This window comes from Amphichorda felina (assembly GCF_050947745.1).
Source record: "Amphichorda felina strain 45539 chromosome Unknown scaffold_5, whole genome shotgun sequence".
NCBI lineage: Eukaryota > Fungi > Ascomycota > Sordariomycetes > Hypocreales > Bionectriaceae > Amphichorda > Amphichorda felina.
The window spans coordinates 2,189,329-2,214,228 of record NW_028145045.1 but is presented as its reverse complement, the minus strand read 5'-3'; the positions used below and the strand labels follow the sequence as shown (position 1 = coordinate 2,214,228).

Here is a 24,900-nt window from a genome sequence, read left to right as displayed (position 1 = left end):
CATAAATCATTGTCATGCTGCACTGAAGTATTTGTCTGCTATGACCAAGTCGTGGGGATATTAATACCCGTCTTGCGACACCCTCCCTCCCTAGGGTCCGCTCGCAACAGGGGGCGAATTACCCCCTGCCTTCTTGTTTCCTACAGGCTTCCCAAGAAAGTTCCTCATGTGACTCTGCTGCTGTGAGAGGAAGGGATCATCCCTCCGAGTGGCTGTATCGAAAACGCTCTTTTTCATCTTTCTTCTCGTCCGGACCGAATGAGACATGCGCTGCTGCACCCATTCAATCACGCTCTTGGCCTTGGTACGGTCCAGTTTCATACCGGCGTCGTTAATCTTCCTCCATATCTCCCTCAGCCTCGTAGCCAGCTCGTCGACCTCGGCGTTGAATTTCTTCTCGTCCTCCAAATCGCCGGTTGTCACGAAGGAGCCATCGTCGACAGCAATATTGAGGAGCAGAATGCTGGCACGGAGCTCTTCAAAGTCGGTCTTTGAGGTGACGGCAAAGTCTGGCCCGTTGAGACGATCGATGATGCCCCGCAGCGTAATCACCGTGTCTGGATGCTGGCCTCCAAGAGCAGGGTCGTCGAAGAGAAAGGTGATGGCAAGTCTCCTCCGAAGGTCATGTGCCCGTCTGCTGCTGATGGGTAAAGTCAAGAGGCCGTTTATCCGTATAGATTGTATCTTAAAGGTTGTGTGAAGGAATTGGCCTGTCTCGGCACACTATCGTGATCGTTAGCATGTTTACTCATCAAAGGTCGGCCGGGGGCTGCTTACGAAGGCATCCCAGGATGACTGTAGCAGTGCATCGAGAAGGCAATGGACAGTATTCTCGTAGTCGTTCAAGACGTCAAGGGTGCAGATTAAGAACTTGTCTATGGACATCCGAAGCATGGTTTGAAGAGCATATTTGACGGATGGAAGCGACAAGTGCTCTGACATGAGCGCTAGCAGTTCAATGAATGAACGCACGCATGACCAGTCTCGATCTCGGTATGGCTCCCCTTCGAGTTTGGATACAACTAGCTCCTCTCTATTCTTCTTGAGCTCCTCGTTGGCACCGACTCGAAGAAACAGCTCTTCTAGCCGCTCTGGGGTGACACGACTCTGTACATGTTCGGGACAGTTGCTGATGAGATTGCAGTACTCTTGCTGTATGAGTCTCGATTTTTGGACGCAAATCTCGTCAAGTATCCATTCAAACAGTTCTACTGGTAGCCCTCCAGTCTTCTGAAGAATGGTTTGCGGGAGCCCAGAGACGAGGTACTGTTCACGTGCTTCCAAGCTCCCATGTGTCAATAGTCGCCATGGTCCGGAGCTCACACCTCTCGGAACCGTGGACGAGGGCGGTGTTCTATACTCTTTTGAGAAGAAGCAGTACTGCGCATGGGAATGGCTCGGGGCGGCCCTCTGGACTGCTCTCAGGACCTTGTGAGCATTCACACCGCCTCTGTCCTGGACAATATCCAGGAAAGCATCGCCGGAGTCGTCTCGCGGGGCCTCCTCGGCCGTCTCCCTGTTCCTGAGGGAGCTCGCATTTGTTGCATCATCTCGCATCGCATCCATGGCCAGAGCTTTCATGTCGAACTGGTGCTTGGGGTTGATAGTGAGAGGGGACGAGTGGAGGCTACCCGTCATGGTCCGCTTGGCTTTGGGTGTCTCAAAGGGACCGCGGGGAGCCCTTTCCGGGACTAGCGATGCATTTTTCCTTGGGTCGAACTTGGCCATCAAGTCCTCGAGCTCATCATCCTCAGAGGCATCGTCGTCATCGTCGTCTGAGGCGGCAATGACGGCATCACGACTGCGGGCAGCGGGTTTCTTCGGGGTGCTGAGGTGACTGACGGGCGATGAGGGTGGCAGTGGGGATGGAGCTCGGAGGGCTGATTCTGCAGAAGCCGGTTGAGAGGGGGGCTGTGAGGCCTGTGAGCTGTGGTGCGCCTGAGGGCTGGGCACGGGTCTGAAGAAGTTGGTGATGGAGCCGTTGTTCTTGCCCGTGGCTAGCTTTGGCGGCATCTTTGGCGACAGTTGATACGAGTTATGGCAGATAGATGATTAATTCACAGCTATGATGACGCAGAGCGCACGGGCTGCTATTACTGGCCTCTCTCGTTGAGGCGTGCAGATGGGTTGGACGTGATCCGCGTTTAGGTAAGTTGATGGTGATTGGCGAATTTTTGCATCGCAGCTGGCACTGTGGACTTTACCTAGTACCTAAGGTACGTACCTGGTACTCGTAGGTGGTGCTGTTAGTGCTGCGCTTACCCCAACCACTGGGGAGCTAGTTGGACTCGGCTTTTGCTCCTCGGATGAACGGTTCGTTCAACTTCCTCTGGACATCCTTGAGCTATGCATGGCTTGGAGTTGACTGCGTCGACCAACTGCATACCTACTCGTCGACCTTTGGTCTTTGGGGGTGACGACCCCGAGCCCTACCGACTGCCATATTGGGAAGATTTTCTTCACCGATGATAATGCCTGCTGATCTCACGTCGCATTGTGGAAGGTGAATGTCGCCGCATGTGGGACTTACATGTAAGGTAAGGTACACAAAAGAACAGGAAGACGCTTGAGGGCTCATTTGGAGCTGGTTTTGGTGATTGTATGGATATATCATTATAATACCAAGACGTGAGTCGTCATTCTTGCTGTTGTACATTACCAGCTAATACGTCAAAAAGGAGAGCTGCTTCCCATTCCCAACCCAATTTATCCCTCCATCCACAAATTGTGATACATCTACCCCCTCGAAGCTATTTGGAGGGAATGGATTCACATCAAAGTCCTGGTGGTACGGGATCGGATTTGGAGGTGGTGACGGTAGCCAGTTGGTTGGGCTCGGGGTTTGGTTTGACATGTTGAGGATGTCGAGGAGCTCTTGTCGAGGTAGCGAGAGGAGATGTGATACTTCGTAGTCGGGGTAGAGTCTGTCGAAGATTGTGCGGTATTCTTCTAGGGTTTTGGAGACCTTCTCTAGTTTTCTTTAGGGAGTGTTAGCACAGCCATACCATCTTCCATAGGGCGACCAGGGTAACTCACTGCTTCGAAGGGTGTATGCGTTCGCGGTGTCTTGTGTAGGAGCATGAGGGCCCAACGCCGCGGGTTGTGCATCGTCCACATGGGTGGCCGCCATCACAGCGGATTTTGCGTCGCTTGCATTCTGTGCAGGCATGTGGGATCTTCACCAGGCGGTTTCTGGGGTCTCGGCGGCTTTTGCATGAGGAGCTGCCAGCAGCTGGTGCCTCAGCCGTATAGCTTTGGACTGGAAAAGTACTCAAGGTCAGCTATGGAGGGTAAAATAAGCCCGGGTGGGGGATTACTGACAGACGGAGAACATGGCTGATGAACACCAGGCCAGATAGATGTATGGAGTGAAGCGATGCTGGGAGATCAGTGCCGTAGATGTGCTGCTTGGCGTGCGTTTTCTGCATTTGAATTGAGATGGACTCAATGTCCAAAGCAAGTTTATATATACTGGCGACATTTGCCTCTGCTCCACCGGGCTTTCTTTGATGGTGACGAAAATGGTCGTGGGCACAGGATGAAATCGGCCCGCGAGAGATGAAGATCGATATTCTGGGGCTAGTCTAAAACAAACCACCCCGATCTATCCAGACATGGGGTGTATTTGGCGACAAAAAACGGTTGTTGAAAGGCCGAGCACATGGCCGGTCAAACCAATACCGGTGCGAGCATTTGCCGGGAAGCTGGACGCCCTGAATCCCCGGGATGCCCCTGAAGGGAGCTAACAGGAGCTGAAGCACCCCAGATTCCCGGAACGACTGTGACTACATTGTACATGGTATGTGGCAGCTACTGGTATGTATCAAGACTGGCATCTCCTTGTCCAGGGACTGCTGCCGGATGGTGGAGATGGAGACCAGTACATGTGAGCTACGGACGCTACGGCACTGTCGGCACGCGTCGATTGAGTCACTGACATGTACCTCCAGTACCCTCGCCATGTCGTCTTGCATTTGGCCGAGGTATCAGAGAGCGCGTGAGCGTGCGGTTGATTGATTCAGGAACATGGTGTTTCCAGCACCACCACAACCTGAATTTGGGGCAGAACTATGACGAAGCCGAGTTGTCGAGAGTCGAGACAGCCGTGTCTGTTTTTACAGGTTTGGCGGGCAATGGCTGCGTCCTATCTCGGCCCTTTCCATGAGCCACAGACGCCGGCCCTGCCAACGGGCCTGTCAGATGGGCCGTTACTGGACCACCACCTCCCCCCCTACCCCAGAGTCGCATGACTACTCTCCACAGTTCACAGCTTCTTGCCCTGGGAGGCTTGCAGCCCCCGCATCCATCCCCTGATGTCGCCGGACCGACGACATTGGAGGTGGCGCGAACCGGGGCGAGCCCCGGGTTGGGCCACCCCGGTTTGGACCCCGTGTAAGCCGACTGTGCCTTGATGCGGTCAGTATGCATGCATCATCGTCTCTTGCGGGTTGTGAGGGGGGGCACTGGACGTGTGGTTTGTCAAGCCGCGTCTTCCACGAGGAGGCAAACTTGGATTCTGCCTTGTCAAATGGAGGAGAGCTGTCAAAACTTAGACACCGGCCTCTGTGCAGTGACGAGACCCCCGTCGGTCCGGGGTAATAGCTGTGTGGGCCACTTCATCTCCACATCTCCCCAGACGGCATTTCACACGATACGCAACGCGCGTACTCATACTCGTAGAAATCTTCAGCAATGAAGCAAATTGGATCCCTCTGCCATGTCAATACTGGTAGCCCCAAAATCTACTGCCAATGACATCTCCTACTACTTACTATGTAGACCGTCCCTAGCGGAGTTCCACTGAGATGCGAGTAATACGCCCCAGCCTCCAGGTCAATATTGGCCACAGTCAGTCAAAGAGGGTGGACCCCATGATCGGGACTCATCAGGCGACGTATGGCTGATGACAGCGGCGATCAGGGACGGAATAATACTTGGTATTCCTTGGCGTATCAGGACTTTGCCAATGTTAGGGTCATGACCCGTCTTTGGGGATCCCTCCGCCTTAGCCCGTCTCCCTCTCTCCAGCTCACACGAAGGCTAAGCCTCCCTTGAAACTCTTCGCATGTATTGAGTAGTAGAATTCGGAAGTAGAACACTAATTATTTGGGTGTTGTCGTTAGTTGGTCGTAGTGCCGATGGGGGGCCTGCTGTTGTTGGTGGTCTCGAGCCCACCCAAAGAACAGCACGGGGAAGTACTATATAAAGCATTAATATCACGGGTCTAGACCAAGTATTATTCCAAGTAGAAAGTCTAACAGTGACTTTTTTTTTGTTCATCTCCTCGGGACACGGAGTATTTAGGGGTCTGTGGCGAGTCTAATAGTCTTCTAGTCGACTGACAGCGAGATCCGGCTTCGGAGCCGGACGGACGGGCAGAGTGCCGACAGAGTGACAGAATGCTGCTGGGTTCGGTAACCTTCAGAGGCACTAGGCGTGTCTCGCTCGGAATTCCGCACAAAGCACGAGCGAAATCAAAATCCCAGTCGATTGCTGACAGGGTGCAGGCGGACACTCCGCCTCGTACTCGTAGTGATTTATTGGAATCCGACGTGCCATGCCGTTTCGGACTGCATCACATAATCGTGGCGCCACTATTATTGGGAGCTCCCATACGGGGCCCTAAGGGGCTTTGCTGGCATCGGGCCTACTTTGCGTCAATACTGACACTCCGCACTCCGCACCGCATGCATTGGGAGTTGGTTGGTGTGCCTGTTTGCGGCATCTCAAGGATCGACTGCGCATATGCTACTAAATGATACTGCAATTATGCCGTGCCTTAGACATTCGTATTGGGGGAGGTAATTTTAAATATGCTAAGGAGAAAAGTACCCTTTCCATGAACGAAGCAAAACGGGAAGTGACGACACAGTCATGCCGATCTATGGTAGGAGGTTTGGGGTTGCTGTTCCACGGCACCACTTCGTGAGGAAAGCACGCCCGCATAGCACAACCTGGAATACGGCAACATTGTTGCGGGAAGGAACGCCTGCAATGTAAATATACTACTAGGTACTAGTAGTACTATGTTTGCTTGCATCTTCAAGGTTTTGGCAGGTGCATGCCTACAACAACCTGGGTCCTGCCTTGGGTATCTGCTTACCTTAGAGGAAGACTGGGCCATAGGAACCGACACTACAACATCTGCCTTTAGTCCTACGTCTCTGTATCTCGGTATTGGGTAGTAGCAGCATGTGCTCTCGATGAGTGTTTGGTCTGTCGAATCAATAATTACCTACATCTGTGTCATCTCCCGTTTCTATCAATGCCATCATGCGGCCACTGTTCCTTGTACCTGAATGTGCAGCTTGAAGAACCAACACATTCTCCATGTCTTTGACAGGTACGTTTGAGGCCCCCCGTTTCATCGCCACAGGCCCCGGGGTCCCAGGCTGCGTGGCGGAGCTTCCGCCCTTGCATCCGGCACTTGGTCGCCTGGGCCCCTGGATTCCGAGAGCCCATGTGTCGTGGGGCCTCGGGGTTGATGCAACCCTATGGTTATTCCGCCAACATCTCTCGCCGGACCGAGACAGCTCATGAGGCGCCATCTTCCAAGCCTCAATTCGGCCCTATAATGCAGCGCCTGGCGCGCTCGAATCGTATCTGCCTCGGGAGGGAGCACATCTGAGAAGAGTGGCTGACGCCTCGATTCGCGCGCAGGACGACATCATTGACCATCGTGATTTTCTCTGTCAACAAGTACCTACTGGCAGGATGATCCAGGAACGGCTCGCGGAAACCTACCTAGCTACCAAGTTGATCAGACCGGTCCTGGGAGGACATGCGAGGGAAAGTGGAACGCTGGAGTAAATTCCCTAGGTAAGGTATCCTTCTAGTACTGTGCTCATGCTCATCTAACTCCCCAGGACCACCTTGCAGTCCACGACCGTCGTCATCCCAGCCTGCACCTTGGACACCGCGTCCTTCAGCACGCTCTCTAGCTGATCGGACGTCGTGGTCTTGAGCGCGTGGATCTCGCCAGCACCCGCGGCCCGCGCGATGCCCGCATAATCTGGCGTAGGGGCGAACGAGATGTTGAGCTCTTCGTTGGACACCTTGGAGCCCTCGCCCGTGGGGTGGATGAGCTGCAGCGAATGCCGTGGCGCGTTCCATCCTGCTCCAGTTAGCCAGGTACATTCTTCATACATAGTACAGTTTCTTGACCTACCATTGTTGTTGAGGACAATAGTCAGCACGGGGATGTTGTATCGTCTCGAGATCCAGTACACGCTCCCCGGCACGGAAAAGAGATACGTTCCGTCGCCCACGATCTGGCAGACAAATTTCCCCTTGCCGCCGCCGTGGAAGTCAGTTGCTAATTTGATACCAAGCGCAGCGCCGCCCGACCAGCCTAGCCCGCCGCCACCACAGTTGAGCCAAGAGCCTGGCTCTGTCGGCCGCAGGTTGTTGCTGACAGCGCCTGTATTGGTCACGGCCTCAACTGTCCAGATAGTATCCTCTGGGCAGACAATGCGGAGCATGCTAATCAGGTGACCTGTTCCAAAGCTGCCGTCAGCATGTGGTTGCGCCGCCATTGCGATGGCTGCCAGTTTGGCCTCGTACGCCGCCTTGCGGGACTCCTCGTCGGCGGCCAGATTCCGAGCTGCGAGCTTGGTGGCAGCCCCGCCGGTTCGAAGCTCGCCGAGAACCTGCTCGATCGATGTCAGGGCGTCGGCACGATAGCGCGCTGTGGCCTGGATGTAGAAGAGCGGCATCCCCTGCTTAAGCGGGTCGATGTCGATGTGGAAGATGCGGGCATCTTCCTTGGGCTTACACAAAGTTGGAATCCAAGGCACGTCGCAGTGTAAAACCACAATGACATCTGCCTCGCGCACAAAGTCTTCGGGGTGGCCCTGCTTGACGCCCAACCAAGCAGGATGATTACCAGGGAAAGACATTTCACTTCCCGCCGTATCAAGCACACGTAAGCCCTTGACCGTATCGGCTAGCTCGACTAGAGCTCCGGGTACTGCAAGGTTGCGAGCAGCATACCCCGTCACCACCAGGGGCTTGTCGGCACCAGCCAGCGCTTCCGCGATGGCAGTCACGGCCTTGGAGGGCAGGCCGCCCATCTCAACGGGCTGCCACTGTTCCTGCTTCAGTGAATACGGCTGAATCTCCGACTCCATGACCTCGCGCGCCGCACAGAGATACACAGGCCCCGCGGGGTCGCTTGTAGCAAACTGCAACGCCCGATTTACCATCTGCTTGATATTGGTGCCCGTCTTGATCTCCGCGGTGTACCGACAATACTGTGAGACAATAGCCCTCTGATCAGGGACATCCTGCAGCCAGTGGATAAACTCGGTACGCGACCCACGCATCTCGCCCTCGAGCGTAAAGGGGCTCAAGCCGGCGAAGACAAGCACAGGGGCCCGGCCCACGGAGGCATTATGCATACCGACTCCTAGAGCCTGTGTTCCTACGTCGACGTGGACGATGACACACTGAGGGCGATTGGTTACACGGGCATAACCATCGGCCATAGACATGGCGACCATCTGCATAGAAGGTTAGTGTCTGAGACAAGGCATGACGGAGTCGTCGGATATAATGAGAGCCGACGGAGAGGAATACTTGCCTCGGAAGGACAGGTGATGATGCGTGGGAACTTGCCCGTGGTATCGCGCTGACCCTTGACTATAGCCTCCATGATGCTAGGGTGGTCAGAGCCCAAGTTGACGAAGCAGTGGGTGACACCGGCGTCCGAGATGGCCTCGAAGAAGGCCGACGACGCCGTGTACATGGTGGGCAGGTGGTGCTTGGGGTAGCCCTGGTGTGTTCTTGTTGTTTCGCGATACTACTTGTACGTGTAGTTGACACTCCCTCCGTGGGACGGTATAGTATGGAGACACGTGCAAGGACGATTGGCGATCTGATGGGAAACTCTGCGCGTGTGCCGAACCTATAGCAGGACCGTGGTGGTGGTAATGGTGTGCAGGTGCATGCATAATAATGAATCAATGGATCAATGGATGGGCTGGATCGATCGCCTACATGTACGTACAATGGGCGGCATAGTCTCCAAGGCCATGTCCCGTTCCCGATCCCCATTCCCGGACCCCATTTTCCTGCATCTCAAGGCCCCAGAATCAAGAACCCCTCATTCCGATCCCCCGAGGCCCCTCTTCCCCTCCTTTGTCTTCCAACCCCAGGCTCTTATCCGCGCCATGGCCCATGGGGGTCATGGCACTGCAACGTGAGTCCAGCTATCCAAGCGCGGCCAATGCGGCGTTGAACCCGACTTCGGAGGAGAAAAGCACGACTAGCTGTACGAGTACTAGGTACTGTCTCAAGTCTCAACTGGGCCAAAGCGCTGCCAAGCAGTCATCAGGTGGATTGATCAATGGAGTGGCGAGAAGTGAATCGGCTGGTGCTAGTGGGTCACGGCGCGAAGTGCGAGGCCGAGTCCAGTTACAACCTCTAACCGTGTGGAGAGCAGCATCTCTCTGCAATACCTCTTTGTGAATTATAAATTTGCAAGGATAGTTCTAGCAATTACGTTGGGTCTTTTGGTCGGGCACCTCTACGCTATCCGACGGGGCCGTGCCAACGTCTTCCAACTCGTAACTTTTGCGGTTGTCTGCGGGTCAAGATGGTGAAGACTGAATTACTGATGGCTCACATGCAGGTTTTCTTGGTGAGACAATCTCATCTCTAGCAAGCAGCATCTCAGCTAGCCTCGTCTCGGAATAAAAAGAAACCTCTGGCACCGGACTCGACGAAAAAAACCAAGTCATTGAGGTATGTTTCATTGCATCGTTCGATTCATATGTTCAGTAAAGCGTACATAACACTTGTCCCGTCAGACTCGTATATCATGGCCCCGATCTTTACCACGGCAACGCTGTTTCCATGCCCAGACTAGGTACTCGTAATAATATCAACACCCTCTTACAGAGTGAACCGGAAGCTAGGGTGGTAGTCGCCCATATTCCCCCTGTCCTTCTCGGGAAGCAAGAGCCTGCCATCGCGCATACCGGCCGCGCGCATCTTGTTCTCGCGCCACATGAGCAGGGCCATGAGGGCAGCAGAGAGGCCGCCCAGCCACATGAATCCCAGGGAGACACTGTACCCCATGGTGTAAGTGGGAGCATGGTGGATGGGGAACAGGTTGGCGCCGATGATGCCGGCAATGTTGCCAATGGCGACCTGCGTCGAGGCTCCAAAGGAGCGCTTCCAGTGGCCCGACAGGTTGTTCTGCAACCAGGCCAGGGCGATGGGCGTCACCATGTAGGCGCCCCCAAAGACGGGGAACACGGCCCCGAACTGGTAGTCGCGCGACCGGCCCTCGGCGCCCAGCAGCATGCCGTATCCCACCGTCACCATGGCCGTGCCAGCCAGGACGAAGGCGCAGCGGTGCTTGAGCCGGTCCGACGCCCAGGCGCCCAGGAGCATGGTGCCAGCCGCGAAGACGTACACGGGGATGGTGCGGATCTGCGCCTCCTGCGCCTCCCAGCCGAACTCGAGCAGGATGGTCGGCAGGAAGAAGGCCCCCGACAGCCCCGGCACGCCCACTCCCATGTACAGCAGCGCCCCGAGCCAGATCTTGTAGTCGCGCCAGATGAGCCCCCACGAGAACCTGTTGAGTGTGTCCATGTGGCACGAGTCGCCCACGTCGGCCGCCATGCGCCGCCGCAGCAGCTCCTTCTCCTCCGCGTCCAGGAACCGCGTCTGCTCCGGCCAGTCGATGATGAGGAACGCGGCCGCCACGGCGAGGAGGCACGTGGCCGCGCCCTCGATGATGAAGATCCAGCGCCAGGCGGCGAGCCCGCCCGCGCCCGCCATGTTGGAGATGGCGAAGGCTAGGAGCCCGCCAAAGGCGCCCGCCACGACGGTGGAGCAGAAGAAGAAGGACATGCGCCTCTGCAGCTCGTGGCGCTTGTAGTACATGGAAGTGACGTAGATGATGCCCGGCAGCACGCCGGCCTCGAAGACGCCCAGCAGGAACCGCAGCCCCACGAGCGCGCCGTACGAGTGCACGAAGCCCATGCACATGTTGATGACTCCCCATATGAACATGAGTGACGAGAGGTACAGCGACGGCCGCAGCTTCTTGATGATCATGTTGGAGGGGATCTCGAGAAGGATGTAGGATATGTAGTAGACCTAAAAGGGGGGATGGGGGAGTTAGTTTTCTTTTTTTGTTCTCTCTTTCGCTTTGTTTCTTTGTTTCCCCACGGCAGGCAAGAGAGGAAGCAAGGGGCACACTGACAAAGAGGGCCACGGGGAACCGGTTGCCGTAGAGGTCGAGGTCCTCCATCATGCCCTGGATCCTGGCGTTGCTGATGTTGATGCGGTCGAGGAACGACATGGTGTAGATGACGAAGAAGACGGGGAAGACGACGAGGTCGAGCTTCGCGAGCAGCCTCCTCTCGGCGTCGGCGTCGATGGGCGGCTCGTCAGACTCGGCCGAGGTGCCCGTGCTGGGCGTCGTGGGCATGCCTTCGTCTTGTTTGACTGCCTCCACGACCGTCTTCTCGTCGATGACGGACATTATGGGTGGGGGTGGGGGAGTAGGGGGTTATGAGGTTTCTGGAGTAAGGATGCTAGAACTATAGAGGAAAGAAGAAGAAGAGGAGGAGGAGGAAGCGATTCAAAAGGGAAAAGGGGGGCTATCAGTATTGGTATTAGTACGGAGTATTAGTATTCGTATTAGTAGTCGTAAAAGCAAAAGGTCTCAAGAAACGTGGTGAAGGGAGGGAAGAGTGCTGTCTCTGCAAGACATTTTCAACGATTAGCGGTAAGCGAGAAACGTGCGAACGCCCAAGGGGAGGGCACGAGCACTGCGATGGAGGATTAGAGTGAGACACTGGACAGCGCAACGTGGCTGTCACGAAGGGGGGAGGACGGCGGAACGTGAAGCACACGGTATGGATCTATGCGTGCTGAGAAGAGGGCAGAAGGAGAGAGCAGGCCCGTCCTCCTGCGCTCGAGGTTACATGTTGAGCCGCGATATCGGGCATTGGCCAATCAACCGGGAAACGGTGAGATATGAGAAGTGTCTCCATGCATGTCACCACATGGATATACGTGTCGATCGGAAAGCCCAGTCGATAAAGGTACATGTATCTGTCGTGCCATGCAAGACGGGTGCTGTTGTGCATGGACAAGGGTCACCATCGGAGCGGGCGAGTATATATATGCGTATAGGACGGCCCACTAGCCTTGTTCAGACCCTCGAAGCCGTGCGGTAAAACAGGCGTCTCAGAGTCCGTCATCGCCTTTGGTCATTGCCCTTGGTCATCGCCAGCCCAGTTCCCAGCTCCAGTGTCGCCGCCGGGCACTTCCTCGGTGTCGGTCGAGTCTGCGGCCTTGGCGGGCTGGTTGAGATGTGACATGTGGGCGAATACGAACCTGCTAACTCCTAGCCGCCATTGCATCGGGGAAAAAGAAATACACCTGGGCTTAATCACACGGTAGGAAAAACACGCAAGATCCTGGGCGGTTCGTGGCCTCCGGGGGCCGGGAAGCCCGGAGCTGCAGTCCCCGATGCGGAGCCCCGACACATGTGGAGCAGCCCCGATCAAGATCAACAAGATGAGAGACACGATGACATCTGTGATCTGGGCCCTAGATTTATGTCGGACTGAAAATCCCGACCCCATGTCTGTTTCTCCTGTCTTGTTGTGTCTCGACACATGCCACGTTTGCTGGGGATGCTGTCCACAAGTTTACCATCCGGCGTAGTGAAATATTTCATGGCTCGGAGCTAGAAGACCATCCTCATCGGCCGCGGATGAAAATAGTCGAGCATAGTATTCAGTAGATAGCACGAGATATTAAGAGCAAGTAACAACAAAGACATGGGCGAAGAGATCGAGCTCCGATTAATGCCAAAGTCATCAATCTCCTCCGGTGGTCGTTCCACGAATATGCCAAATGGCCTATCCCAGAGACCTTCTGAAATATTTTTGATACAAAGACCTACCATGAACGAAGGAATGCAGGCGGCCATGTGGGCTCGATATAGTTCAGTGGTGAGTGTATATTCAACACGCGTACCTGTCCCAAGGCTAGTCCTCGTTCATGAGAGTATAGGTAGCACCATCATCCCTTCATCACACCCGCCGTCTTTGACCTTGTTTGTTTCTTTGTTCAATTCTCTTGCGATCCTTCAGAGTTAGCGGTTAGCTTCGCTCAAATAATGGAGGAGAGATGGGCACGTCATTTGACGATTGAATATCCAACATCGACACTCCCAATAGGATCCAGCAGCCTTGGATGGGCCGGAGCTATATTCTCAGACAGATTCCTCGCATCGAGAGATCCGACTTGAGGGGTGTTCACCATATGCTCTCATAATCGATGCCCACACGTCGTTGGATGGCGGCTTCTCGCCTCTCTGCAAATGGCAATGCTCTCACGTGTTCCATTTGTCGCTCTCAAAGCCCGAAGGCGGGATGCTGAACCCAGTGGTAAAGAGCCTGACAGAGGTAGAACCGACGAATCATAGACCACCTACATAGATAGCTGGCCAGCTACAGTGGCCATCTTCTCGTTTCTATCCTGCCATGTCGTATTTCTATCGGATTCTATTCGGAGTGATGGAGGTGCGAGGGCCGAGTGTCCTGGTAGACTCGCGAATATGTGGTGCTGTGCGAGAGAAGCATGACGTCGCGTAGAAGCGAAAACCCTGTGTATCGCACTCGGGATTATGCACTACACCATTCCATACACTTCGCCCTGCCGGCAACAAGCCATCCAGAAGATGAGTCGCGAGATGTACTTTATCTGCTCGTGTCAGCATGGTTGGTGGCTGTGGCTGATTTGACTTCGCCTTCGTCTCACTCTCACTCTGACAGTGGGCCCCTCGGCGCGCCCATCGTTCATGGGTTTAATTTTTATTTAACTCCGAGATGCAGCTCCTAAAATGCCAAATCAGCCAATCAGAGGAGCTTGGGGACCGTTCATGTAGAGGCTAAGCCCAATTCGGCCGGAGACAGATGCGGCGGCCCAGGGCCAAATGTTGCCACGCTGGGGAACAACCGAACCAGGACGGGGAGGGGAGGAGAGGGAGTGAGGGAGGTGAGGGTCGAGGGGGACGGCGAAAAGCTTGGTACGGGATGCTAGTAGTACGTCAAGTACTATTATGTAGTAACTGTGCTAAGGCCTGAAACACAGCCCTGACCGGGCGCCCGCCGCTATGATTCATGGCTAGCGATCCCACACCTCTGGTCGCGATGATCTCAATGATCTTCGTGATCTCACAGGTGATATCAGTGCCACCCACCCGGAGCGCAAAGCCTCGCGATGCCCCGAGAGCGTGCTTCCCCAAGCTCACTCGGGAGGCCGTCAACTCCGCTCTCGGAAGGCCTCGGATTGCATTTTCCCGTCGCCATCTAGTCGACGCTATTTTTCAACTCGTCTGGCTCAATTATCCCCTTTCCGACCCAGATTATACTCGTACCCATAAAACCCGTTGCAAATTAATTCAATGGATCAGTGGTGACGATCGGCAGGCTAAAGTGCCTCACCTTCTAGAAATTCGTACCCGGATTGACTTCTGGCACTTGCGGCCGCCTTGCACGTTCGTACGAAGTAGTTGAATGGGATTGTCATGTTACGGCAGCCTCCCAGATGCATGCTTGTCTGTCCTCGTGCCCAAATTGAAGCTGATCAATTGGGCTTTGATATCTCCGACACGCACGGTAATAAGTAGCTTACTATGGTGGCTGCCACCCATTGATCGTCCATCGGTATCGCTGGTCTATTCCTTGGAGGGAAAGACGGAGCCAATTAGTGTGGGGCAAGGAGAGTCCAGTTCCGGGGTCTCTCCAAAACGGACAGATCGCTCGTTGGTGAGATGCGACCAAAAGCGACACGGTTGTTTTCCTGGACCTGTCCTGCCCTCTTTTGTCTCTCCTGCTGGTGTCACCGAGATGCCATGCCATGCCATGCCCTGCCATGCCCTGCCAGTCACGCAGCATTCATTCCCCAGAGACTTCAAATTCCCGACGAGAGGGGCCGACCACGCAGGTCGCAGGCAAAGAAAATTACCCAGGAGTCAGGACCCGTGGCTCCGGTTGCACGAACGGAGGCAGTACTCGTACTATTGAAATCGAATTGGCGACGCGGCCCGTCGCGTCGCAAATTAGCCAGTACATTATGATAGTGTCGGAGTCCGAAAACCCCGACAGATCCACCAAACCGCCAGTACGAAATCCGTATCCGTACTATCGCAGCGGTTGAGAACATTCTGGAGTCTGGACTCGGACCCGGCGCCATGGCATTTGTGCCCGATTGCCGGCGATTGGAGACTGATCCTACGGTACATCCTATTCGTTTCGTCTTACAGCGTGGCTCGGGAGGGTGCACCTCTGGGGCTGAAACGTTGAGGGAATCCTGGAAGGGGCTGGCTGAAGTCGAAGCAAGCCGCCATGAATGAGATGCAGTCCGAGGTGGAGCCCAAGATGCGACCCGGAGTGCATTGTCCATAATACTCGAACCTACTATGTACATACATACTGCCGGACTCGTACAAGTAGGTGCTCGTAGAGACTGCAGGCAGGTACGATAGGTACCTACTTTACTTGGAGAGTTGGGAAGTTGGGGACGGTGTGGCACCAACATGCAAAGTCTAATACTACGTATTCATCCTGCGCGCAGCGTTGTGCACTCATCCATTGTCGCAATTGGTCAGCAGTGACGCCAACCCCCCTCAACGATCCCGCGTCAACTGCCTCCAATTGCTCCAACTCGCCACAGGCACGGCAGTAGTACGGGGTATCACTGAGTCGCTAATTGTCTTCGCGGCGAAGCATATGCAATGCGAATCCGCCGAGGCAGATCTCTGTCTAGGACTCCGATAGGGTACGAGTAGCAATACTATTATAACTGGCCTAATCCAGGGGCACGGGTCGTGTTTTCCCCCCTCTCAATGCCTCGACGGCCAATACTACCCCTGGCCAGGGTCGCGTTGATGAAAATACCTGAAAGGGGCAAGACGTGGCCGGAGCGGTGGGCCAAGGCCATAGGGGAATTAGGGATAGCAAAAGGGGGGGTTCCCGACCTGCATTTGTAATGCCAGCCCTTCGCGGTTGGAAATTGACCCAAGATGACGGCGGATGGCCGGTGAATGAATCATGCTGGCACTTGTGCTGACTCTGAGTTCACGTCTATTCCCAGGGCTGTTGAGCGCTGTTGCCACTGTTGGAGGAATCCCCCAGCGCATCCTTCCCCCTGTAGCACTGCTGGCATTACTAGTATTACACCGGGGACTGACTGAGGTGGGCACCCACACTGTCAGCATGCAGCGGCGCAGCGCCTGGAGGCTCCCATCCTATCCAGTACCAACCAAGCAACCACGTAGAAGGGACTGACTGAGCGTGCCGGATGGCCCGGGAGTTACGAGGCTGTACTGCTTGGTACTGGCTATAACGCTCACCCACCCGTGCGCCAACCTCCACCCTGCCGCTGCAGCCTGCGTGGGAGGAAGCGGGTCGACACCAATTGTCCTGGCCTCCTGTCCCTTTTGAATCAGCTCGTCCACTAACCAGCTACGTAGCCTAGCCCAGCCCAGCCCGTCCGCACCATCCATCTGTCATCCATCCCACCTCTCCATTCAGGGAACTTTTTTCCTCCTTCCCGCAACACATCGGTTCATTCGTCTTCGTAGGCCGAACAACAACTCGCGCAACTATCGCCTTTCGTTTCGAGCCATTTCGAGATTTCAAACCCAACGACCCGCATCTAGGGACTCCGACACGCTTGGATTGTGTGACCGTCGATTCTTCACACGTTCATCTCCGTCTCCCCCGTTCTATGTTTGACGGCCGCCCGCGCCCGTCCCGACGTACGACTTAATCAGACTCGACGACGCGACACCCACCCCAATCCTGGCTGACGACACGGGGCTGAACGGGCTCTTGCCCGCGACCTCTTGATCATCTCCTCGACCGCCTAATCCTCCATCATGACCAACTCGTTACATCCCGATTCCGCCGCCGGTGACGGCACGGGGTCCAAGAGCGCGACCCAAAGGGCAAGATGGGCGACTCGCCGCCTAACCGTCAAGAGCGGTGGCTCTAAGAGAATGGCCCTTCTGGATCGCATGCAGCAAAAGAAGCATGGCGACGGCGAGAAAGAAGACGGCCCTGAACGCGATCCACACGATCCGCACGATCCGAATGCCGGCCCCGATGCGACCCTCGACAGCGACGAAGCGCAAGACATTGAGAAAACTAGCCGGACGCTCTTCTTCAACCAACCACTACCCCCCGACTACTTGGACGAGGAGGGCAATCCCGCCCGCTCGTTTCCACGTAACAAGATCCGAACGGCCAAATACACACCCCTATCCTTCATCCCCAAGAACTTGTGGATCCAGTTCCACAATATTGCCAATATCTACTTCTTGTTCCTGGTTATCCTGGTGGTAAGTCGACATTGCACCCTAGAGGCGATTGGGCGGCGATATACTTAACATTTGTCACAGTTTTTCCCCATCTTTGGCGGAGAGAACCCGGAACTCAACTCCGTACCGCTAATCTTCATTGTGGTCGTCACTGGAATCAAAGATGCCATCGAAGACTACCGGAGGACGGTTCTGGACATTGAGCTCAACAATGCGAATGTGCACCGCCTGCACCACTGGACCAACGTCAACGTGGCTGACGACCAGGTGTCGGTGTGGAGGAGGGTCAAGAAGGCCAACACGAGGTTCTTTGGCAGCATTTTGCGCGCGGTTAAGAGCCTGTGGTCCAAGAAGGCCAGAGAGGAGAGGGAGCGAATCAAGGAGGCCAAGTTGGGCCACGAGGAGGAGCCTCGTCCGTCAGTCGAGACACAACGCACCAAGAGGAACGTTCGCGACTCCCTGGCCTCGCCCTTCACAAACCGCGAGTCGTTTATGTCTGCGGCCGAGGACATTCAGATGACTCCGGTCCAGTCTCCCTCCACACCGCACATTCGCATCGAACTTCCCGATGCCAGCGACGAGCAACGCGCAATTGCCCTGCAGAAAATAGAGGGCGATGTCATCAACTATGAACACCCCGTACACGGAGCCCGGTTCAAGAAGGATACGTGGAAGAACTTGAACGTCGGCGACTTTGTGCGACTTTACAGCGATGACGAGCTGCCTGCCGACGTCATTATTCTTTCCACATCGGACCCCGATGGCGCCTGCTACGTGGAGACCAAGAACTTGGACGGCGAGACCAATCTCAAGGTTCGCCAGGCTCTCCGATGCGGCCGGAACCTCAGGCATGCCCGGGATTGCGAACGGGCCGAGTTCAAGATCGAGAGCGAGGCGCCACAGGCCAATCTTTACAAGTACAACGGTGCCATCAAGTGGCAGCAGCGTGTTCCCGACGTTGGCGGCACGGAGCCCGAGCCGATGACTGAGCCCATCACCATTGACAACATGCTCCTGAGAGGCTGCAACCTGCGGAACACCGAATGGGCCCTTGGCGTCGTTGTTTTCACGGGACACGACACGAAGATTATGCAGAACGCAGGCATCACACCTACCAAGCGTGCGAGGATCGCTCGTGAGATGAACTTCAACGTCATCTGCAACTTTGGTATCCTGTTTATCATGTGCCTTATTTCCGCCATCGCCAATGGCGTGGCATGGGCACAGACAGATGCTTCCCTGCATTTCTTTGACTGGGAGCTCCTTGGGAGCAGCCCCGCTGTCACTGGCTTCATCACCTTCTGGGCTGGTCTCATTGTCTACCAGAACTTGATCCCTATCTCTCTCATCATCACGGTCGAAATTGTCAGGACTCTCCAGGCCATCTTCATTTACAGCGACGTCGAGATGTACTACGAGCCAACGGATCAACCCTGCATACCCAAGTCTTGGAATATCTCAGACGACGTCGGCCAGATCGAATACATTTTCTCCGACAAGACCGGCACACTGACGCAGAATGTCATGGAATTCAAGAAGGCGACCATCAACGGCCAGCCCTATGGCGAAGCTTACACAGAAGCCCAGGCGGGAATGCAGAAACGAGCTGGTATCGACGTGGCAAAGGAGGGCGAGAAGATCCGAGCCGAGATTGCCGAAGCCAAGGCCCGAGCCATACGAAGTCTCCGCAATCTGAACAACAACCCGTACCTTCACGACGAAGATATGACGTTTATTGCCCCAGATTTTGTCGCTGATCTCGCCGGCGACTCGGGGCCCGAGCAGAAGACAGCCAACGAGAGCTTCATGCTTGCGCTGGCCCTTTGCCACACCGTCATTCCGGAGAGGTCCCTTAACGATCCTCCCAAGATGAAGTTCAAGGCGCAGTCGCCCGATGAGGAGGCGCTCGTTTCGACGGCCCGCGATATGGGCTTTGTCGTCTTGAGCAACTCCACCAATGACGGCATTAATTTGAATGTGCTGGGCGAAGATCGGCACTACCAGGTCCTCAACACGATCGAGTTCAACTCCACCCGAAAGCGTATGAGCTCCATCGTGCGCATGCCGAATGGTAAAATTATACTCTTCTGCAAGGGTGCCGACTCGGTTATCTACGCGCGCCTCAAGAAGGGCGAGCAGAAGGAGCTACGGAAAGCCACGGCCGAGCACCTCGAGCTGTTTGCTAGAGAGGGTCTCCGTACACTCTGCATTGCTCAAAAGGAGGTTCCTGAAGACGAGTACTGGGTCTGGAAGAAGGAGCACGACGCGGCTGCTGCCGCCATCGAGGATCGAGAGGAGAAGCTGGAGGGCGTTGCTGAGCTCATTGAGCAGGACCTCTACCTCATCGGAGGCACTGCCATCGAGGATCGCCTGCAGGATGCTGTCCCCGACACCATTGGACTCCTTGGTGACGCGGGTATCAAGCTCTGGGTCTTGACCGGTGATAAGGTGGAAACGGCCATCAACATCGGCTTCTCATGCAATCTCCTCAACAACGCCATGGACCTGATTCACATCAAGCTCGACGAAACCGAAGATGATGATGTGCGCGATGAAGATCTACTGGACCAAGCAGAGCAACAGCTGGACAAGAACCTCGCGACCTTCAATATGACAGGAAGCGATGAAGAATTGGCAGAGGCCAAGAAGAACCACGAGGCACCGGGCCCAACTCATGGTCTCATCATCGACGGCTTCACCCTGCGATGGGTTCTTGACGACCGCTTGAAGCAGAAATTCCTCTTGCTCTGCAAGCAGTGCCGATCCGTCCTGTGCTGCCGTGTGAGCCCTGCTCAGAAGGCAGCTGTCGTGGCCATGGTCAAGAATGGCCTGGATGTCATGACCCTGTCTATTGGAGATGGTGCCAACGACGTGGCCATGATCCAGGAAGCCGATGTCGGTGTTGGCATTGCGGGTGTGGAAGGTCGCCAGGCCGCCATGTCTTCTGATTATTCCATCGCTCAATTCCGCTTCCTGCAGAGATTGGTGCTGGTCCATGGCCGTTGGTCGTACCGACGACTAGGAGAGAGTATCTCCAACTTCTTCTACAAGAACATGATTTGGACGTTTGCCATCTTCTGGTATATGATCTACTGCGACTTTGACATCACCTACCTCTACGACTACAGCTACATCCTTCTCTTCAACCTTGTGTTCACCTCGCTACCCGTTGGTCTCATTGGCGTCTTTGATCAAGATGTTTCTGATCGAGTATCGCTTGCTGTGCCACAGCTGTATCGGCGAGGTATTATGCGGCTGGAGTGGACGCAGACCAAATTCTGGTAAGTTTTGGATTCCTCTACCATCCCTCCAACTACCCAAATCTCATTTCCTAACGAATCCTAGGATCTACATGTTGGATGGGCTGTATCAGTCAGTCATGGTCTTCTACATCCCCTACCTGCTCTTCGAGCCGGCGAGATCCGTCACCCAATCGGGGCTGGACATTTCGGACCGCCTGCGTTTTGGACTCTACATCGCTCACCCCGTCATTTTCGCCATCAACGGATACATCTTGATGAACACGTACCGGTGGGATTGGATCCTGCTCATCGTCACCGCGATCAGCAACTTCTTCATCTTCATCTATACGGGCATCTACACGGTTATGGACTCGTCTGAATTCCTGTTTGGCGCTGCTAAAGAGGTCTATGGCGAGGCTACCTTCTGGGCAGTCTTCTTCATGTCCATCATCGTGTGTCTGCTCCCTCGACTTGGCGTCAAAGCGGTGCAGAAGGTCTACTTCCCTTACGATGTGGATATCATCCGAGAGCAAGAGAGGATGGGCATGTTTGACTATCTCGAGGGCGGCAAGAAGCGCAAGGGACATGTCGAAACAGACGGCACCGAGCCGTCTTGGTCGGACAGTTCGAGAAAGGCCAAGCATGTAGCCTATGGAAGCGTCGACGAGGACCTGCGCCCGATCTACCCTCCGTCGACGGCGACACGTACAACGCACCAGCAACATAGCCAGAATGGCAGCGACTCGACGAACTTTACCGTTAACCGCATGTCGTTGGACGTGCCACAGGTGCCGGAAGTGCCCAATGGGGGCAGGCGACCATCGGTAGACCGGGCGAGGCCATCGTACGATCGCATCCGTGCGTCTATGGACCGGGTGAGGCCGAGCTACGAAGCTACGGAAGAATTCACCTCTGCAGCTCGGCTGTCGCGCATCGAATCTTCGCACTCCGCCATTGGCCGCTTCAAGCCCCGGTTCCGTGGGCTGTCGCTGTCCAAGAGCGCCAACAACTAGGGTTCGTTGAGACGACGTTTATCACGATGCGATCCCTGAGCCCTTCCTTCCCTGTACACCACGTCATCAACGAACATCTCGAATTCCCTCATCCGTTGCGTCTTTTTTTTTTGTTGATATCCCAGAATCAGCCTGCCGTCATGCATTTATGATCTGCATGAGCGATCTACGAGTTGCAACTCTTGCAAAGCATATTGCCCTCTTGCGAACACCTACACACACCTAAATCTTTCCACCCCTGAAACAAGCACACTGAAATACAACACGTCATTCTACCAGCGGACACGACCGAAAGAAGAATCGGAATAAAAAACAACAGCATCGACCATAGAGAACCCTTGGGTCTTTCTGCCGGCCGCGACGGGTCCATGTTTCTCTTTTTCTTATTTATTGGCAGGGCGTTATATCTTAAGGGGTTCACGAAGAACTGGGAGCTATTGTATGATTCTTGGAGTCTATTTCCTATTACGCATATTAGAGCTGACTTGCGGAGTCACTCTGCCGAGTCTTTGCTTATTTTCCTTGTCGAATCAGAGGGTACGAGTAGGGCGTTGAGGTCCATTGGAGAAGTTGAAAAGGAGGGTCGGAGGACATGGATATGGGTGTACATAGACGAGCATCGACATAATAGTGGCTTAAGAGAGAAATCGAGACCTGGACTTATTTCACAATATGCTGCTAATGGTGCTGGTGTTTTCTTCTCATGGGGTAGATGAAGTAGCCTGTGCTCATGGTTAGGGTCGACGGGGGCCGTGCAAGACATAGTAGGAATGTGATGGATAGCATATTGTACTCCGTACTACGTGTGCCTTGGACGGCACGGAATTCCAACAAAAGGAAACAACAGCACGGCAAAAGGAGGTTTGAAGGGCGGTCTAGATGGAGCTCATTGATCATAGACGAATATTGATAGAGGGATGGCGGGCTTTGGTGGGCTTGTATTATAGAATCCAGTGTCTTTCTGAAGAAGCATTAAATAGATATGAAAGGTATATAGGGTCAGATCCCCATCATGAGGGTAGACCACGCTAAGTCCAAAAGTTCTAATCATCGCTCCACTCCTCAGTCTTCTTCACCTTGGCTGAGAGCCGTCGGAGAGAGCATGTGTCCACCGCCTTCTGCCATGGTCGTAAACGTCGCTGAGACATTTCGACGAAGAAAGCCATCCTCTAGAGACTCTCTTATAATCGAGACATAGATGCGCTTGACACTTTTACTGGTCATATTTTATTAGTTGGCGCCGTTGAAGGCCAGGCTCTTTGTCGTCACAAGCCCCTTGAGCCCCGAAACCTGGTCCTTGGTGGCCAGGCTACGGATGCGGTCGCACAGGTCCTTGGGGGAAGCCTCCCCCTCGAGGGCGAGGAGGTAGGCGCCCAGGCCAGCAATGTGCGGCGCGGCCATGGAGGTGCCGCTGAGGACGGCCGTCTTGTGAGGGTCACCGATGTAGGCGCTCTTGACATTGACACCGGGGGCGACGATATCGACAGACGGGCCGTAGTTGGTGAAGCTATCACGATGTTAGTACGCATCCCTGCCTAAAAGTATAGGGCCGTGCAACTTACGACGCGTATTTATCCTTGCCGTCGCTGGCAGCAACTGTGCATGCCGAGGGCTCAGACGCAGGGGTGAAGAACTCGGCAGGCATGGCGCTGTTGCCAGCCGCGACGGCCACGAACAAGCCAGCATCTGTCGCAGCCTTGACAGCGGCATTGTTGGAGTTGCTGAGGCGAGGCCCGCCCAGGGACAGGTTGGCAACGGCCTTGCGGACCTTGCCCCGGCGCTGCATGTCCTTGACGGCCCACTCGATGCCCGAGATGATGGCCGACGTCGACCCGCTGCCCTCGTCGCTCAGCACCTTGACGCCCACGAGGGTGACCTTCTTGGCCACGCCGTACGTCGCGCCGCCGATGGTGCCGGCCGTGTGCGTGCCGTGGCCGTTGCCGTCCGCGTGCTGGCCCTCGATGAAGCTCTTGGCCTGCACCGCCCTGCCCTGGAACTCGGCGTGCTGCGCGTAGATGCCCGTGTCGATGCCGTACGCCACCACGCCCTCGCCCGCTGACGAGTCGTACGTGTAGCTGCTGTTGTCGGCGGCCTGGTGCGAGAGCCGCGCGAGGTTGTACACGGGGTTGCTCTGCGTGACGAACTCTTGGGTTCTCACCATCTTTTTTTTTAAACATCGGTCAGTATTGTCATGGTTCTTTCTTCCAACATCCTGTTTCTCTCCTCGAGGTCTAAGCAGACTCACTGTATCCGGCTCGATGAAGGAGAGCTCAGAGATGGCCGTCGAGAGGGCGTCGACGAGGCTGTTCTTGGCACCGAATGCGAAGCCCCTGAAGCCGTCAAAGTCCCAGACGGTGTCGGGCTCGCTGCCCTCCAGGTGGGAGGCCACCCTGGTCAGCACCGACTGCAGGCCAGCGGACCGGACGTTGCTGTTTAGGACGGCGATCCATCTCTCGGGGATGACCGAGTCCTTGTCCCGGGGCTCCAGCACGGGGGCGGCCAGCGCCAGTGGCAGAGCTAGAATGTAGGTGAAGAACTTCATGATGGATAATAAGATACTGGGTTGAGAAGGGAGGAGGAGAGAAGAAGGGAGGAAGAAGAAGAGGAGGAGGAGGAGGAGACTGATGGATATAGGAGGCAGAAGGGTTGTTCAACGGCCGGCAGGCTATTATAAACAGAAGCAAGTTCATCCGTGCATGGGAATGACAATTCCTCCTGCGGATGTTCATAACACTACTCGTAGTATTATCCTCTCTGGTATTACATAGCATTATTATTCCTCCCTCTGAAGAGTGTGGAAGGCTGCTGCTGATCATGCTCAAAGCTGTCGAGACTGGTTCAAAGGCGGCGCGCAACCCTTGCAGCTACATGCAGCTAGCCAGCTACATATAGCATGCATGTGCTTACGGAGGGGGCGCGTCCTCTACCCTAACCCGCTCTCTCCCGCTGTCCATCGGTCCATTCCCGCATGTGGCCCAACCAGAGGGAAGAATCTGGGAGGACAATGGTGTTCTGTGCTGTGCTGCGTGGTTCAGCTGGCGACGGTGTCAACTGTCAGGCTGTCAACTGGCGTCGGTACCTGGTAGGTGCGTCGGTACATGCCTGTCAGGTGGACAGCGTCTGACGGCAGATGCAGAGGCACTGGGCAAGGCTCTGCCACGGGTTAACCCGTTCTGGGTGTGCGATTGCGAGGCACGAGTCGATCCCTGTTGGGGGGTTGGTGATGGCCCCGAGGGGATCTAACTACGGATAGGTGGTGGATTTATTTGTGAGTGCCACTGCCCACTAT

The 24,900-nt window shown here is 55.2% G+C and overlaps 5 protein-coding genes across 5 annotated transcripts; 1 reads left to right on the top strand and 4 right to left on the bottom strand.

Annotated features, from left to right (window-relative positions):
- Window positions 1–90: 90 nt before the first annotated feature.
- ACO1O0_005525 (uncharacterized protein) lies at window positions 91–2,013 on the bottom strand (the record flags this gene model as incomplete). The annotated part of the gene is made up of 2 exons (XM_083194943.1): window positions 91–723; window positions 778–2,013. 2 exons carry the CDS (start codon window positions 2,011–2,013, stop codon window positions 91–93), a joined length of 1,869 nt encoding a protein of 622 aa, XP_083049856.1.
- A 4,841-nt stretch (window positions 2,014–6,854) lies between these two features.
- Window positions 6,855–8,746, bottom strand: ACO1O0_005524 (uncharacterized protein; the record flags this gene model as incomplete). Its single annotated transcript, XM_083194942.1, has 4 exons — window positions 6,855–7,114; window positions 7,169–8,447; window positions 8,491–8,501; window positions 8,578–8,746. The coding sequence occupies 4 exons, from the start codon at window positions 8,744–8,746 to the stop codon at window positions 6,855–6,857; spliced, it is 1,719 nt and encodes a 572-aa protein (XP_083049855.1).
- Window positions 8,747–9,894: 1,148 nt separating this feature from the next.
- Window positions 9,895–11,497, bottom strand: ACO1O0_005523 (uncharacterized protein; the record flags this gene model as incomplete). Its single annotated transcript, XM_083194941.1, has 2 exons — window positions 9,895–11,109; window positions 11,216–11,497. The coding sequence occupies 2 exons, from the start codon at window positions 11,495–11,497 to the stop codon at window positions 9,895–9,897; spliced, it is 1,497 nt and encodes a 498-aa protein (XP_083049854.1).
- Window positions 11,498–16,915: 5,418 nt separating this feature from the next.
- Window positions 16,916–21,611, top strand: DNF1 (uncharacterized protein; the record flags this gene model as incomplete). Its single annotated transcript, XM_083194940.1, has 3 exons — window positions 16,916–17,377; window positions 17,438–20,637; window positions 20,702–21,611. 3 exons carry the CDS (start codon window positions 16,916–16,918, stop codon window positions 21,609–21,611), a joined length of 4,572 nt encoding a protein of 1,523 aa, XP_083049853.1.
- A 1,230-nt stretch (window positions 21,612–22,841) lies between these two features.
- ACO1O0_005521 (S8 family peptidase) lies at window positions 22,842–24,153 on the bottom strand (the record flags this gene model as incomplete). The annotated part of the gene is made up of 3 exons (XM_083194939.1): window positions 22,842–23,118; window positions 23,174–23,772; window positions 23,857–24,153. 3 exons carry the CDS (start codon window positions 24,151–24,153, stop codon window positions 22,842–22,844), a joined length of 1,173 nt encoding a protein of 390 aa, XP_083049852.1.
- Window positions 24,154–24,900: the final 747 nt, after the last annotated feature.